General features: G+C 47.9%; 1 protein-coding gene across 2 annotated transcripts in view; it reads left to right on the top strand.

The window, feature by feature from the left end:
- Positions 1 to 16,471, top strand: part of hdac6 (histone deacetylase 6) — a 26,495-nt gene extending 10,024 nt beyond the window's left edge. The window contains exons 14-28 of one of the 2 annotated variants that reach the window (XM_072366556.1): positions 1 to 72; positions 195 to 301; positions 710 to 777; positions 888 to 1,035; positions 1,120 to 1,248; positions 9,680 to 9,848; positions 11,320 to 11,525; positions 11,597 to 11,789; positions 11,869 to 12,018; positions 12,090 to 12,267; positions 12,335 to 12,648; positions 12,734 to 12,841; positions 12,929 to 13,075; positions 14,901 to 15,029; positions 15,825 to 16,471. The exon at positions 1 to 72 is cut by the window's left edge and continues 18 nt beyond it. In XM_072366556.1, the coding sequence (XP_072222657.1) occupies positions 1 to 72; positions 195 to 301; positions 710 to 777; positions 888 to 1,035; positions 1,120 to 1,248; positions 9,680 to 9,848; positions 11,320 to 11,525; positions 11,597 to 11,789; positions 11,869 to 12,018; positions 12,090 to 12,267; positions 12,335 to 12,648; positions 12,734 to 12,841; positions 12,929 to 13,075; positions 14,901 to 15,029; positions 15,825 to 15,893 (2,187 nt within the window). In that variant the 3' untranslated portion in view covers positions 15,894 to 16,471. The remainder of the gene's footprint in view (positions 73 to 194; positions 302 to 709; positions 778 to 887; positions 1,036 to 1,119; positions 1,249 to 9,679; positions 9,849 to 11,319; positions 11,526 to 11,596; positions 11,790 to 11,868; positions 12,019 to 12,089; positions 12,268 to 12,334; positions 12,649 to 12,733; positions 12,842 to 12,928; positions 13,076 to 14,900; positions 15,030 to 15,824) is intronic. The other variant, XM_072366557.1, reaches the window with a different exon arrangement.
- The last annotated feature ends 565 nt before the right edge of the window (positions 16,472 to 17,036 follow it).

Genomic DNA, 17,036 nt, shown 5'->3' on the forward strand with positions numbered 1-17,036 from the left:
CCTCAGTGCTTCCATGTTCTGACGCACATGTTGATGAGTTTGGCTGAAGGTCGGCTTGTTCTCGCCCTCGAGGTAAAATGTTATGATTTGTTATTCTCTACCTGAACAGGTAGTGAAAGTGATCAATAAACCAGTTGATTGATCAGACATGATGACCCAAAGCTGCAGGGGCTGAAACTGTTTTCTGCTTGTAGGGAGGTTATAACCTGCAGGCGACAGCAGAGGGCGCTGCAGCCTGCGTTAGAGCTCTGCTGGGAGGAGCTTGTCCTCCTCTGACTCCGCCCACTGCTCCTTCTGACAGGTAACACCTGCGGCTCACCTGGCCACACATAAACCCACCTGTGCATCTGTGTGTCACCTGCTGCAACAGAGAGATCTGAACCGGTTCTTTTTGTGTTACAGTGGTGAGGTTCTTGATCTTGTTCTGTGCAGGTTTTAAATTCAGCTTCTCTGATGTCAGATTCCTTCTGAACAGCTTCAGTTAAAGGAGACCTGCAACATCTTGGTGCAGACACTGAACTTTCTTATTAACTAAAATGTCTAAAAGTAGATGGTTTGCTGTGCAGACAGACTCCCAGGTATCTGTTTTCCTTCACCACCTTTTCTCCCAGGACGGAGGATGTTTGGCTTATTCCTCTGAAAGCTTAAGTGTGTCTGCAGTGAAGAGCCATCAGATCAGAACTCAGTGTTCCCTGTGTGTGTCTCTCAGTGCTCTGCAGTCCATCTCTCAGACCGTCTCAGCTCTCTACCCACACTGGACCTCCCTGCAAGTCCTAGGTAGCACACGCACACGTGCACACGTGCACGTTTGTTTCAGTGTCTGCATAGGGACACAGCAGACATGAGCTTTGTGTTAACTGCTGACAAACTTCCTGCTTCCTGTGTAGAAGGCAGCCCATTGGCTGAGGGCAATGCCATCAGAGAAATAACCAATGAGAAGAGCTCTGTGAAGACTGACCCCGCCCCCTCCGTTTCCAGGGCAACTGCTCTGGTTTACGATGAGAGGATGATGGAGCATGTAAATATGTGGGACAGGTGAGTTACCTGAATGCTCTGATGTAAGCGTGTTTTACTGTGAATGTGATCATGTAAACCAGGTCATGTGACGATGTGTCGCAGACATCACCCCGAACAGCCGCAAAGAATCTCCAAGATCTTCTCCAGACATCAGCACCTGGGATTGGTCGATCGCTGCCAACAGATACCAGCTCGCCTGGCGACAGAGGAGGAGCTGGCCATGTGTCATAGGTGAGAAGGGGTCATAGGTGAGAAGGTGTCATAGGTGAGAAGGTGTTCATATGTGAAAAGGTGTTCATAGGTGAGAAGGTGTTCATAGGTGAGAAGGTGTTCATAGGTGAGAAGGTGTTCATAGGTGAGAATGTGTTCATAGGTGAGAAGGTGTCATAGGTGAGAAGGTGTCATAGGTGAGAAGGTGTCATAGGTGAGAAGGTGTCATAGGTGAGAAGGTGTCATAGGTGAGAAGGTGTTCATAGGTGAGAAGGTGTCATAGGTGAGAAGGTGTCATAGGTGAGAAGGGGTCATAGGTGAGAAGGTGTCATAGGTGAGAAGGTGTTCATAGGTGAGAAGGTGTCATAGGTGAGAAGGTGTCATAGGTGAGAAGGTGTTCATAGGTGAGAAGGTGTCATAGGTGAGAAGGTGTCATAGGTGAGAAGGTGTCATAGGTGAGAAGGGGTCATAGGTGAGAAGGTGTCATAGGTGAGAAGGTGTTCATAGGTGAGAAGGTGTCATAGGTGAGAAGGTGTCATAGGTGAGAAGGTGTTCATAGGTGAGAAGGTGTCATAGGTGAGAAGGTTTCATAGGTGAGAAGGTGTCATAGGTGAGAAGGTGTCATAGGTGAGAAGGTGTCATAGGTGAGAAGGTGTTCATTGGTGAGAAGGGGTCATAGGTGAGAAGGTGTCATAGGTGAGAAGGTGTCAGAGGTGAGAAGGTGTCATAGGTGAGAAGGTGTCATAGGTGAGAAGGGGTCATAGGTGAGAAGGTGTCATAGGTGAGAAGGGGTCATAGGTGAGAAGGTGTCATAGGTGAGAAGGTGTTCATAGGTGAGAAGGTGTCATAGGTGAGAAGGTGTCATAGGTGAGAAGATGTTCATAGGTGAGAAGGTGTCATAGGTGAGAAGGTGTCAGAGGTGAGAAGGTGACAGAGGTGAGAAGGCATCCTAGGTGAGAAGGTGTTCATAGGTGAGAAGGTGTCAGAGATGAGAAGGTGTCATAGGTGAGAAGGTGTTCATAGGTGAGAAGGTGTTCATAGGTGAGAAGGTGTCATAGGTGAGAAGGTGTTCATAGGTGAGAAGGTGTCATAGGTGAGAAGGTGTCATAGGTGAGAAGGTGACAGAGGTGAGAAGGCATCCTAGGTGAGAAGGTGTTCATAGGTGAGAAGGTGTCAGAGATGAGAAGGTGTCATAGGTGAGAAGGTGTTCATAGGTGAGAAGGTGTCAGAGGTGAGAAGGTGTTCATAGGTGAGAAGGTGTCATAGGTGAGAAGGTGTCATAGGTGAGAAGGGGTCATAGGTGAGAAGGTGTTCATAGGTGAAAAGGTGTCATAGGTGAGAAGGGGTCATAGGTGAGAAGGTGTCATAGGTGAGAAGGGGTCATAGGTGAGAAGGTGTCATAGGTGAGAAGGTGTTCATAGGTGAGAAGGTGTCATAGGTGAGAAGGTGTCATAGGTGAGAAGATGTTCATAGGTGAGAAGGTGTTCATAGGTGAGAAGGTGTCATAGGTGAGAAGGTTTCATAGGTGAGAAGGTGTCATAGGTGAGAAGGTGTCATAGGTGAGAAGGGGTCATAGGTGAGAAGGTGTCATAGGTGAGAAGGTGTCATAGGTGAGAAGGTGTCATAGGTGAGAAGGTTTCATAGGTGAGAAGGTGTCATAGGTGAGAAGGTGTCATAGGTGAGAAGGTGTCATAGGTGAGAAGGGGTCATAGGTGAGAAGGGGTCATAGGTGAGAAGGTGTCATAGGTGAGAAGGTTTCATAGGTGAGAAGGTGTCATAGGTGAGAAGGTGTCATAGGTGAGAAGGGGTCATAGGTGAGAAGGTGTCATAGGTGAGAAGGTGTCATAGGTGAGAAGGGGTCATAGGTGAGAAGGTTTCATAGGTGAGAAGGTGTCATAGGTGAGAAGGTGTCATAGGTGAGAAGGTGTCATAGGTGAGAAGGTGTCATAGGTGAGAAGGTGTTCATAGGTGAGAAGGTGTCATAGGTGAGAAGGTGTTCATAGGTGAGAAGGTGTCATAGGTGAGAAGGTTTCATAGGTGAGAAGGTGTCATAGGTGAGAAGGTGTCATAGGTGAGAAGGTGTCATAGGTGAGAAGGTGTCATAGGTGAGAAGGTGTCATAGGTGAGAAGGTGTTCATTGGTGAGAAGGGGTCATAGGTGAGAAGGTGTCATAGGTGAGAAGGTGTCAGAGGTGAGAAGGTGTCAGAGGTGAGAAGGTGTTCATAGGTGAGAAGGTGTCATAGGTGAGAAGGTGTCATAGGTGAGAAGGGGTCATAGGTGAGAAGGTGTTCATAGGTGAAAAGGTGTCATAGGTGAGAAGGGGTCATAGGTGAGAAGGTGTCATAGGTGAGAAGGGGTCATAGGTGAGAAGGTGTCATAGGTGAGAAGGTGTTCATAGGTGAGAAGGTGTCATAGGTGAGAAGGTGTCATAGGTGAGAAGATGTTCATAGGTGAGAAGGTGTTCATAGGTGAGAAGGTGTCATAGGTGAGAAGGTGTCATAGGTGAGAAGGGGTCATAGGTGAGAAGGTGTCATAGGTGAGAAGGTGTTCATAGGTGAGAAGGTGTCATAGGTGAGAAGGTTTCATAGGTGAGAAGGTGTCATAGGTGAGAAGGGGTCATAGGTGAGAAGGGGTCATAGGTGAGAAGGTGTCATAGGTGAGAAGGGGTCATAGGTGAGAAGGTTTCATAGGTGAGAAGGTGTCATAGGTGAGAAGGTGTCATAGGTGAGAAGGTGTCATAGGTGAGAAGGGGTCATAGGTGAGAAGGTGTTCATTGGGTGAGAAGGTGTCATAGGTGAGAAGGGGTCATAGGTGAGAAGGTGTCAGAGGTGAGAAGGTGTCATAGGTGAGAAGGTGTCATAGGTGAGAAGGTGTCATAGGTGAGAAGGTGTCATAGGTGAGAAGGTGTCATAGGTGAGAAGGGGTCATAGGTGAGAAGGTTTCATAGGTGAGAAGGTGTCATAGGTGAGAAGGTGTCATAGGTGAGAATGTTTCATAGGTGAGAAGGTGTCATAGGTGAGAAGGTGTCATAGGTGAGAAGGTGTTCATAGGTGAGAAGGTGTCATAGGTGAGAAGGGGTCATAGGTGAGAAGGTGTTCATTAGGTGAGAAGGTGTCATAGGTGAGAAGGTGTCATAGGTGAGAAGGTTTCATAGGTGAGAAGGTGTCATAGGTGAGAAGGTGTCATAGGTGAGAAGGTTTCATAGGTGAGAAGGTGTCATAGGTGAGAAGGTGTCATAGGTGAGAAGGTGTTCATAGGTGAGAAGGTGTCATAGGTGAGAAGGGGTCATAGGTGAGAAGGTGTTCATTGGGTGAGAAGGTGTCATAGGTGAGAAGGGGTCATAGGTGAGAAGGTGTCATAGGTGAGAAGGTGTCATAGGTGAGAAGGGGTCATAGGTGAGAAGGTGTCATAGGTGAGAAGGTGTTCATAGGTGAGAAGGTGTTCATAGGTGAGAAGGTGTCATAGGTGAGAAGGTTTCATAGGTGAGAAGGTGTCATAGGTGAGAAGGTGTCATAGGTGAGAAGGGGTCATAGGTGAGAAGGTGTCATAGGTGAGAAGGTGTCATAGGTGAGAAGGTGTCATAGGTGAGAAGGTGTCATAGGTGAGAAGGGGTCATAGGTGAGAAGGTTTCATAGGTGAGAAGGTGTCATAGGTGAGAAGGTGTCATAGGTGAGAAGGTGTCATAGGTGAGAAGGTGTCATAGGTGAGAAGGTGTCATAGGTGAGAAGGTTTCATAGGTGAGAAGGTGTCATAGGTGAGAAGGGGTCATAGGTGAGAAGGTGTCATAGGTGAGAAGGGGTCATAGGTGAGAAGGTGTCATAGGTGAGAAGGTGTCATAGGTGAGAAGGTGTCATAGGTGAGAAGGGGTCATAGGTGAGAAGGTGTCATAGGTGAGAAGGGGTCATAGGTGAGAAGGTGTTCATTGGGTGAGAAGGTGTCATAGGTGAGAAGGGGTCATAGGTGAGAAGGTGTCATAGGTGAGAAGGTGTCATAGGTGAGAAGGTGTCATAGGTGAGAAGGTGTCATAGGTGAGAAGGTGTCATAGGTGAGAAGGTGTCATAGGTGAGAAGGGGTCATAGGTGAGAAGGTTTCATAGGTGAGAAGGTGTCATAGGTGAGAAGGTTTCATAGGTGAGAAGGTGTCATAGGTGAGAAGGTGTCATAGGTGAGAAGGTGTCATAGGTGAGAAGGTGTTCATTGGTGAGAAGGGGTCATAGGTGAGAAGGTGTCATAGGTGAGAAGGTGTCAGAGGTGAGAAGGTGTCATAGGTGAGAAGGTGTCATAGGTGAGAAGGGGTCATAGGTGAGAAGGTGTCATAGGTGAGAAGGGGTCATAGGTGAGAAGGTGTCATAGGTGAGAAGGTGTTCATAGGTGAGAAGGTGTCATAGGTGAGAAGGTGTCATAGGTGAGAAGATGTTCATAGGTGAGAAGGTGTCATAGGTGAGAAGGTGTCAGAGGTGAGAAGGTGACAGAGGTGAGAAGGCATCCTAGGTGAGAAGGTGTTCATAGGTGAGAAGGTGTCAGAGATGAGAAGGTGTCATAGGTGAGAAGGTGTTCATAGGTGAGAAGGTGTTCATAGGTGAGAAGGTGTCATAGGTGAGAAGGTGTTCATAGGTGAGAAGGTGTCATAGGTGAGAAGGTGTCATAGGTGAGAAGGTGACAGAGGTGAGAAGGCATCCTAGGTGAGAAGGTGTTCATAGGTGAGAAGGTGTCAGAGATGAGAAGGTGTCATAGGTGAGAAGGTGTTCATAGGTGAGAAGGTGTCAGAGGTGAGAAGGTGTTCATAGGTGAGAAGGTGTCATAGGTGAGAAGGTGTCATAGGTGAGAAGGGGTCATAGGTGAGAAGGTGTTCATAGGTGAAAAGGTGTCATAGGTGAGAAGGGGTCATAGGTGAGAAGGTGTCATAGGTGAGAAGGGGTCATAGGTGAGAAGGTGTCATAGGTGAGAAGGTGTTCATAGGTGAGAAGGTGTCATAGGTGAGAAGGTGTCATAGGTGAGAAGATGTTCATAGGTGAGAAGGTGTTCATAGGTGAGAAGGTGTCATAGGTGAGAAGGTTTCATAGGTGAGAAGGTGTCATAGGTGAGAAGGTGTCATAGGTGAGAAGGGGTCATAGGTGAGAAGGTGTCATAGGTGAGAAGGTGTCATAGGTGAGAAGGGGTCATAGGTGAGAAGGTTTCATAGGTGAGAAGGTGTCATAGGTGAGAAGGTGTCATAGGTGAGAAGGTGTCATAGGTGAGAAGGGGTCATAGGTGAGAAGGTGTCATAGGTGAGAAGGGGTCATAGGTGAGAAGGTGTCATAGGTGAGAAGGTTTCATAGGTGAGAAGGTGTCATAGGTGAGAAGGTGTCATAGGTGAGAAGGGGTCATAGGTGAGAAGGTGTCATAGGTGAGAAGGTGTCATAGGTGAGAAGGGGTCATAGGTGAGAAGGTTTCATAGGTGAGAAGGTGTCATAGGTGAGAAGGTGTCATAGGTGAGAAGGTGTCATAGGTGAGAAGGTGTCATAGGTGAGAAGGTGTTCATAGGTGAGAAGGTGTCATAGGTGAGAAGGTGTTCATAGGTGAGAAGGTGTCATAGGTGAGAAGGTTTCATAGGTGAGAAGGTGTCATAGGTGAGAAGGTGTCATAGGTGAGAAGGTGTCATAGGTGAGAAGGTGTCATAGGTGAGAAGGTGTTCATTGGTGAGAAGGGGTCATAGGTGAGAAGGTGTCATAGGTGAGAAGGTGTCAGAGGTGAGAAGGTGTCAGAGGTGAGAAGGTGTTCATAGGTGAGAAGGTGTCATAGGTGAGAAGGTGTCATAGGTGAGAAGGGGTCATAGGTGAGAAGGTGTTCATAGGTGAAAAGGTGTCATAGGTGAGAAGGGGTCATAGGTGAGAAGGTGTCATAGGTGAGAAGGGGTCATAGGTGAGAAGGTGTCATAGGTGAGAAGGTGTTCATAGGTGAGAAGGTGTCATAGGTGAGAAGGTGTCATAGGTGAGAAGATGTTCATAGGTGAGAAGGTGTTCATAGGTGAGAAGGTGTCATAGGTGAGAAGGTGTCATAGGTGAGAAGGGGTCATAGGTGAGAAGGTGTCATAGGTGAGAAGGTGTTCATAGGTGAGAAGGTGTCATAGGTGAGAAGGTTTCATAGGTGAGAAGGTGTCATAGGTGAGAAGGGGTCATAGGTGAGAAGGGGTCATAGGTGAGAAGGTGTCATAGGTGAGAAGGGGTCATAGGTGAGAAGGTTTCATAGGTGAGAAGGTGTCATAGGTGAGAAGGTGTCATAGGTGAGAAGGTGTCATAGGTGAGAAGGTGTCATAGGTGAGAAGGGGTCATAGGTGAGAAGGTGTTCATTGGGTGAGAAGGTGTCATAGGTGAGAAGGGGTCATAGGTGAGAAGGTGTCAGAGGTGAGAAGGTGTCATAGGTGAGAAGGTGTCATAGGTGAGAAGGTGTCATAGGTGAGAAGGTGTCATAGGTGAGAAGGTGTCATAGGTGAGAAGGGGTCATAGGTGAGAAGGTTTCATAGGTGAGAAGGTGTCATAGGTGAGAAGGTGTCATAGGTGAGAATGTTTCATAGGTGAGAAGGTGTCATAGGTGAGAAGGTGTCATAGGTGAGAAGGTGTTCATAGGTGAGAAGGTGTCATAGGTGAGAAGGGGTCATAGGTGAGAAGGTGTTCATTGGGTGAGAAGGTGTCATAGGTGAGAAGGGGTCATAGGTGAGAAGGTGTCATAGGTGAGAAGGTGTCATAGGTGAGAAGGTTTCATAGGTGAGAAGGTGTCATAGGTGAGAAGGTGTCATAGGTGAGAAGGTTTCATAGGTGAGAAGGTGTCATAGGTGAGAAGGTGTCATAGGTGAGAAGGTGTTCATAGGTGAGAAGGTGTCATAGGTGAGAAGGGGTCATAGGTGAGAAGGTGTTCATTGGGTGAGAAGGTGTCATAGGTGAGAAGGGGTCATAGGTGAGAAGGTGTCATAGGTGAGAAGGTGTCATAGGTGAGAAGGGGTCATAGGTGAGAAGGTGTCATAGGTGAGAAGGTGTTCATAGGTGAGAAGGTGTTCATAGGTGAGAAGGTGTCATAGGTGAGAAGGTTTCATAGGTGAGAAGGTGTCATAGGTGAGAAGGTGTCATAGGTGAGAAGGGGTCATAGGTGAGAAGGTGTCATAGGTGAGAAGGTGTCATAGGTGAGAAGGTGTCATAGGTGAGAAGGGGTCATAGGTGAGAAGGTTTCATAGGTGAGAAGGTGTCATAGGTGAGAAGGTGTCATAGGTGAGAAGGTGTCATAGGTGAGAAGGTGTCATAGGTGAGAAGGTGTCATAGGTGAGAAGGTTTCATAGGTGAGAAGGTGTCATAGGTGAGAAGGGGTCATAGGTGAGAAGGTGTCATAGGTGAGAAGGGGTCATAGGTGAGAAGGTGTCATAGGTGAGAAGGTGTCATAGGTGAGAAGGTGTCATAGGTGAGAAGGGGTCATAGGTGAGAAGGTGTCATAGGTGAGAAGGGGTCATAGGTGAGAAGGTGTTCATTGGGTGAGAAGGTGTCATAGGTGAGAAGGGGTCATAGGTGAGAAGGTGTCATAGGTGAGAAGGTGTCATAGGTGAGAAGGTGTCATAGGTGAGAAGGTGTCATAGGTGAGAAGGTGTCATAGGTGAGAAGGTGTCATAGGTGAGAAGGGGTCATAGGTGAGAAGGTTTCATAGGTGAGAAGGTGTCATAGGTGAGAAGGTGTCATAGGTGAGAAGGTGTCATAGGTGAGAAGGTGTCATAGGTGAGAAGGTGTTCATAGGTGAGAAGGTGTCATAGGTGAGAAGGTGTCATAGGTGAGAAGGTGTCATAGGTGAGAAGGTGTCATAGGTGAGAAGGGGTCATAGGTGAGAAGGTTTCATAGGTGAGAAGGTGTCATAGGTGAGAAGGTGTCATAGGTGAGAAGGGGTCATAGGTGAGAAGGTGTCATAGGTGAGAAGGTGTCATAGGTGAGAAGGTGTCATAGGTGAGAAGGGGTCATAGGTGAGAAGGTGTCATAGGTGAGAAGGTGTCATAGGTGAGAAGGTGTCATAGGTGAGAAGGTGTTCATAGGTGAGAAGGTGTCATAGGTGAGAAGGGGTCATAGGTGAGAAGGTGTCATAGGTGAGAAGATGTCATAGGTGAGAAGGTGTCAGAGGTGAGAAGGTGTTCATTGGGTGAGAAGGTGTCATAGGTGAGAAGGTGTCATAGGTGAGAAGGTGTCATAGGTGAGAAGGTGTCATAGGTGAGAAGGTGTCATAGGTGAGAAGGGGTCATAGGTGAGAAGGGGTCATAGGTGAGAAGGTGTCATAGGTGAGAAGGTGTCATAGGTGAGAAGGTGTCATAGGTGAGAAGGTGTCATAGGTGAGAAGGTGTCATAGGTGAGAAGATGTCATAGGTGAGAAGGTGTCAGAGGTGAGAAGGTGTTCATTGGGTGCAGCCCGCCTGTCAGGCCTAACAGAGATGATATGACTGTGTTCAGCGTGCAGCACGTCGACCACATAAAGGCAACGGCGGCCATGAAGCTGAGAGACCTCCACAGACTGGGGGAGGAGTTTAACTCTATCTTCATCAACAACCAGAGTTTCCAGGCTGCCCAGCTGGCTGCCGGAGGCTGCTTCAACGCTGTGGACAAGATCCTGGATGGAAAGGTAACTTCTGAGTGAACCGGAGGTTCTCCTACATCACACCTGCATTTCCAAAGCTGTTTATACCGTAACAGTGTCATTTAAAGTCAACTGAACAACTGCTGCACGTTGAAAAGCAGGCTAACAGCAACATGCTAACATGAGGTGACCAGATTTCTGGGACAGTTTCAATGCGCCGATGAAAAATCATTAAATATTCTCATTATGAAATAAAAAACGTGAACTTTTTCATGTATTTTAACCAGCTTTTATGACACAAAAGGTTGCAATCAAACAAATGACATCAAAAACCGTCAAAAACTGAGGAAGACAAAAATATCAATTTAAGTTGGGATGGATTTTTTGGTCTGAAGTTTGTACTCACAGCTGAATACTGAACTAATATTTATCACACAAAGGTGGAAATAAAAAACATTAGTGACAGTTCTCTCCTCATTCACCGCCTCAGGAGCAGAATAAGAACAGAACACGAGAAAAACATGTCATCACCTGTAATCTCATGCTAATGTTAACATTACAGCTTCTCTAATGACGGATATGAAAACTGTCATAATGTTAACGTTCACTGACTTTTATAACGTTACGTTAGGTCTTTAATTCAGGAAAGCAATCATACTTTAATGTTACATCAGTTCACACACACTCACAGTCTGCTGCCAGTAATAATGCTAACAACAGACTCACAGCTAACAGGGTAGGAATGACAGGATAAGTACACTCTTAACAGGCTAACCACAGCTACACACAGCCTGACTCATCACAACTTTGTTTATTATTTTACAACCAATAGATAGCTGCTAGCCCGTTGTTTGACTGCTAACCAGGTAAAAACAAGCTAACAACAGACTCACAGCTAATAAGCTAACCACAGCTACACACAGCCTGACTCATCACAGCTTTGTTTATTATTTTATTTTTAACCAATAGATAGCTGTTAGCCTGTTGTTTGATTGCTAACCAGGTAAAAACAAGCTAACAACAGACTCACAGCTAATAAGCTAACAACAGCTACACACAGCCTGACTCATCACAGCTTTGTTTATTACTTTACAACCAATAGATAGCTGCTAGCCTGTTGTTTGACTGCTAACCAGGTAAAAACAAGCTAACAACAGACTCACAGCTAATAAGCTAACAACAGCTACACATAGCCTGATCGCAGCTTTGTTTATTACTTTACAACCAATAGATAGCTGCTAGCCTGTTGTTTGACTGCTAACCAGGTAAAAACAAGCTAACAACAGACTCACAGCTAATAGGCTAACAATAAGCAAATAACATGCTAAATGCTGACAGGATACGAACACTCTTATCATCACAGTTGTATCTTTTACAACCGATAGATTACAGTCTAACAGTTTAAAACAGGTTAGCAACAATCCTTGACAATAGGCTAATAACAGGCTAGCTCACAGACTAGCATCAGGTGGATGAGAGAAGCTAACGTGCTAATGGTTGCATGTGTTCCCTGCAGGTGAGTAACGGCGTGGCCATCGTTCGTCCTCCAGGTCATCATGCTGAGAGAGATTCTCCCTGTGGTTTCTGCCTCTTCAACACGGCAGCGCTCTCTGCACGCCATGCCCAGAAAGTTTCCCATGATCCTTTGCTGCGAGTCCTTATCCTGGACTGGGACGTTCACCATGGCAATGGAACACAGCATATTTTTGAGGATGACAACAGGTGAGGAGAAGGATGAGGAAGAGGACTGAGAGCACGACATCAAAGTGATGACTCTTTGTGTCTTTCTGCAGCGTCCTGTACATCTCCCTCCATCGCTATGACAACGGGATATTCTTCCCATCCTCAGAGGACGCTGCCCCTGACAGGGTGGGCGTGGCCAAGGGAGCAGGGTACAACGTGAACGTGGCGTGGAGCGGAGGACGGATGGGGGACTCGGACTACATCGCAGCCTTTCACCACATTGTCATGCCGATCGCTACGGAGGTAATGGCAGCGATCAATGAGCCAATCAGTTAAAGAACACAGGAAACGGGTTTACTAATCAATTCATTTTGGACTGCAGTTCAATCCCGGTCTGGTTCTGGTGTCAGCTGGATTCGATGCGGCTCGGGGGGATCCGCTGGGTGGATATCACGTGACTCCGGAGGGATACGCCCACCTCACACACATGCTGATGTCACTGGCGGGGGGGCGTGTCCTCCTCATCCTGGAGGTGAGTTTTAGTGCGGCCTGCTCTACGGTGAGCTGTGGACTGGATTGGCTGAGACGATTCCATCTTTTCAGGGAGGCTACAACCTCACCTCCATCTCTGACTCCATGGCGATGTGCACCAGCGTGTTGCTTGGAGACCCGCCTCCACCTCTGGTGACGCCCCTCCCCCCTCCTCATCACAGTGCCGTGGCAGCGATGAACGAGGTCATCCGACATCACGCCCCCTACTGGAGGTCCCTGAGGATTCACAGTGAGTCTGAACTGACATCCGAGTGCAGACTGACTTCAGGGTTGGTTCTGACACCCCTCACTTTCAGTTCCAGAGTCGGTGCGGGCGGTCCTGCCCTCCCCAAAGCATCGTGGGAAACGTAGTTCCAAAGGAAAAGGCAGGAAGTCGGACCAGAGCAGAACCGACCAAGCGCCTCATGACCTTGTGTCTGCCTCGTCCAATCAGACGGAGCGCAGTCTGGAGCAGCTCACTCTTGGATTGGCCAGTCTGGACATCACTCAAACGTCAGCCAATCAACCACCATCTGCTACATCCACACCTGTGGGAGCGGCCGGGCCGAAGGGAAGCTCAGAGAAGGCGGAGTCAGATGACAGCCAATCAGTAGAGAGCACGCTGCCTCAGGTGAGTCAGTGCCCCACGTCTTCGTCTCATTTCCACTGCAGTGACTCTGACCGCGTCCTGCTCTCTGTCATCTGACTGTCATCAGACTGTTACCGCGGCAACGCCAGAGCCGGCTGCAGGTGGAGTCGGCGCAGAGCCGGAGGGAGCGTGTGGTTGGTCGAAGACTCAGATGTCGCTGGAGCTGACGTGTGAAGTTGAGATGGGCGGAGCCAGGAACCACTAATACAGCAGTTATTGGTTGGTGATGTCACCTCTCACCTGTCTGTCCATCTGTCCTCAGAACACGCTGTACGTGGTCGACCCACTGTCATGGTGTCCTCACCTGGATGCCGTTAAGCCCCTCCCCACCTCAGGTATCGACATCTTCCTGCCGTGTCAGGACTGTGGCTCTGAGGCTGAGAACTGGATCTGTCTCACCTGCTACCAGGTGACCCATCTCACCTGTCTCTCCTGTTCCCCCATATGGAACCACCTGTCTCACCTGTCTCACCTGTCTCACCCATCTCACCTGTCCTACCCATCTCACCTGTCCTCCCATATGGAACCACCTGTTCTCACCTGTCCCTCCTGTCTCACCTGTCTCACCTGTCCCTCCTGTCTCACCTGCTACCAGGTGACCCATCTCACCTGTCTCTCCTGTTACCCCATATGGAACCACCTGTCTCACCTGTCTCACCCATCTCACCCATTTCACCTGTCTCACCTGTCCCTCCTGTCTCACCTGTCTCACCTGTCCCTCCTGTCTCACCTGTCTCACCTGTCCCTCCTGTCTCACCTGTCTCACCCATCTCACCTGTCCCCCATATGGAACCACCTGTCTCACCCATCTCACCTGTCCCCCCATATGGAACCACCTGTCTCACCCATCTCACCCGTCTCACCCGTCTCACCTGTCCTCCCATATGGAACCACCTGTCTCACCCATTTCACCTGTCTCACTCGTCTCAACTGTCTCACCTGTCCTCCCATATGGAACCACCTGTCTCACCCATCTCACCTGTCTCACCCATCTCAGCTGTCCCCCCACATGGAACCACCTGTCTCACCTGTCTCACCTGTCTCACCCATTTCACCTGTCTCACTCGTCTCAACTGTCTCACCTGTCCTCCCATATGGAACCAACTGTCTCACCTGTCTCACCTGTCTCACCCATCTCACCTGTCCCCCCATATGGAACCAACTGTCTCACCTGTCTCACCCATCTCAGCTGTCCTCCCATATGGAACCACCTGTCTCACCCGTCTCACCTGTCTCACCCATTTCACCTGTCTCACTCATCTCAACTGTCTCACCTGTCCTCCCATATGGAACCACCTGTCTCACCTATCTCACCTGTCCCCCCATATGGAACCAACTGTCTCACCTGTCTCACCCATCTCACCTGTCTCACCCATCTCAGCTGTCCCCCCACATGGAACCACCTGTCTCACCTGTCTCACCTGTCTCACTCGTCTCAACTGTCTCACCTGTCCTCCCATATGGAACCAACTGTCTCACCTGTCTCACCCATCTCACCTGTCTCACCCATCTCAGCTGTCCCCCCACATGGAACCACCTGTCTCACCTGTCTCACCTGTCTCACCCATCTCACCTGTCTCACCCGTCTCACCTGTCTCAACTGTCTCACCCATCTCACCTGTTCCCCCATATGGAACCACCTGTCTCACTTGTCTCACTTGTCTCACCTGTCTCACCCATCTCACCTGTCTCACCCGTCTTACCTGTCTCACCCATCTCACCTGTCTCACCCATCTCACCTGTCTCACCCGTCTCACCTGTCCTCCCATATGGAACCACCTGTCTCACCCATCTCACCTGTCCTCCCATATGGAACCACCTGTCTCACCTGTCTCACCCGTCTCACCTGTCTCACCCATCTCACCCGTCTCACCTGTCTCACCCATCTCACCTGTCCCCCCATATGGAACCACCTGTCTCACCCGTCTCACCTGTCTCACCTGTCTCACCTGTCTCACCTGTCTCACCTGTCCTCCCATATGGAACCACCTGTCTCACCTGTCTCACCCATCTCACCTGTCTCACTTGTCCTCCCATATGGAACCACCTGTCTCACCTGTCTCACCCATCTCACCTGTCCCCCCATATGGAACCACCTGTCTCACCTGTCTCACCTGTCTCACCCATCTCACCTGTCTCACTTGTCCTCCCATATGGAACCACCTGTCTCACCCATCTCACCTGTCTCACCCATCTCACCTGTCTCACCTGTCTCACCTTGTGTCCCATCTCAGGTGTTCTGCGGCAGGTACGTGAACGAACACATGGTGACTCACGGCGCCATGTCTGAACATCCGATGGTTCTGAGCTTCTCGGATCTCTCCGTGTGGTGCTACAGGTGTGAGGCGTATGTCCACAACCAGGTGAGGCTGCGCTGCTACCTGCTGGTCCAGCAGACAGCAGCTCATCACAGCTTTACTCTGGGCTCTAAGAGTTTTTAGCAGACCCAAACGGTTTTAGCCGTTATTTCAACAGTTTAGTTCATAAAGAAAATGACTTTGTTTTTCTGTCTTGTTTGGAACTGATTTGGTTTTCCAGAGTCAGACCTGGAACAAACACACATATTCCTAAAAGATGCTGCTGTGGAAGAAATATCCAAGTTAGGGCCAGTTTTTAACACTTTAACACTAACTTTTATTCAAAACGTGCCTCATTACAGCAATGCTAGCAAAAACAGAGTTTCTTTTATGTGTTTGTTGGAGTCAGAAAACTCTCTCTTCTGCCTGGCAACAGTTACATCACACGCAGTACTTGACTCCTATTGGTTCGAGGTCTGGCCTGAGGTTCCGGTGTCATTTGTGTTGTCAGGCGGCCAAAACCGGTTCCAACCTGCCCCGGGCAGCTCTGAGTTGGGCCAAATCCTGCTGCATTTTATAATAACTTTACCTCTCGTGTGTTAGTTCATATTTCATAATCATTCTCATATCATGTGAGTTATTTAAAGTGCTGATATCTCCTCCACATGCAGAAAACTGGACCCCAGGTTTGTGTTTTCAAGTCTGAAATATTTTAGTTAAAAGTGAAAGTCACAATAAAAAGTTTAAAAAAGTCATTTCTTTGGGTTTGTGGGTTTATATTTCGGCGCTGTCCTACCTTTCAGGCAGGTAGTTGCTGAACACCTGAGGAGGTGACGACGTGTTTCTTCTTCTGTTGTTCAGGGTCTGTTTGAGGCTAAAAACGCCGCTCACTGCGCCAAGTTTGGAGAGGAGATCCCTCCGTGGAGCTGAGCCGACCCGAGTCTTCCTCCCTGTGATTGGATAGTTGAGCGTGTTGCCATGGATACCAGCAGCTCTCGTTCTTTGCGTTTTAATCTTTTAACTGCAGATCTTCATCATCTTCATCAGCAGCTGGTGGTTCGATTCCCTGAAATTATGACCAATCAGAATAAACAAAATGTTCCTTTAATCTGTCGGCTGTGACCTCACAAAGTAACCAAACACACACACACACACACAGACACACACACACACACACAGTAACACACACACACACACACACACACACACACACACACACACACACACACACAGAGTCACCTGAAGCCCTGCAGTGGTAACCTGATCAGGAGGTGATCAATACTTCTGATCTGATTGACTTATGTTTGTTTTCAGGTTCTTTTTTGTAATAAAACATTTTTCGATTGTCTAAAAAGTTTATGATTTTCGTATTGATCAAACTGATCGATCGTCTGACTGCAGTTATTGGTTCAGGAGTCCGATCAGAACCATAAGCTTCAGTTTGAATGATTCTGTTTGTTCCCGATCAGATGGATCAATAATCAGTGTTAAAGCCCTGAAATAAAATCATTCAGAAGTTTTATTGATCAGCGTTGGAAGTGAATTCTTTCTGCTGATTAAGTGACAAAGTAAGTGAACCCTTCACCTTCAGTGGGACGCTGGCGAATGAAAGGCATTCTGGGTAATTTAGTGAACATCTGCAGAAGAAGAAGTTCCCGCATCAGGAAGTGAAAAGAACTCCGAGAAGAATCTGAATGTGATGTGAAAGTATCCGAATACTTCAGCCACGAGGAGGAAGTAATCAGATTACTGTTTGAAAGTAGCTTTATTTTATATTTTATTTATCCATCAGCTGATCCTGCAGGTCTCTGATAAATGATTTTATTTATTATTTATCCATCAGCTGATCCTGCAGGTCTCTGATAAATGATTTTATTTATTATTTATCCATCAGCTGATCCTGCAGGTCTCTGATAAATGATCAATAAAGTTTTTTTTATAAAGTATCAGTTTCAGGTGAAACCCACAAAGACTGAAAAGAGGAGTTCAGTTTAAAAACAAAAGGAGGACCGGTTCTGTGGCCCTTTAGTCCTGAGGTTCTGTGGTTCTGTGGTTCTGTGGTCCTTTAGTCCT

This window comes from Leuresthes tenuis, unplaced genomic scaffold, assembly GCF_036924035.1.
Source record: "Leuresthes tenuis unplaced genomic scaffold, fLeuTen1.0.hap1 SCAF_16, whole genome shotgun sequence".
In the NCBI taxonomy this organism is placed as follows: Eukaryota; Metazoa; Chordata; class Actinopteri; order Atheriniformes; family Atherinopsidae; genus Leuresthes; species Leuresthes tenuis.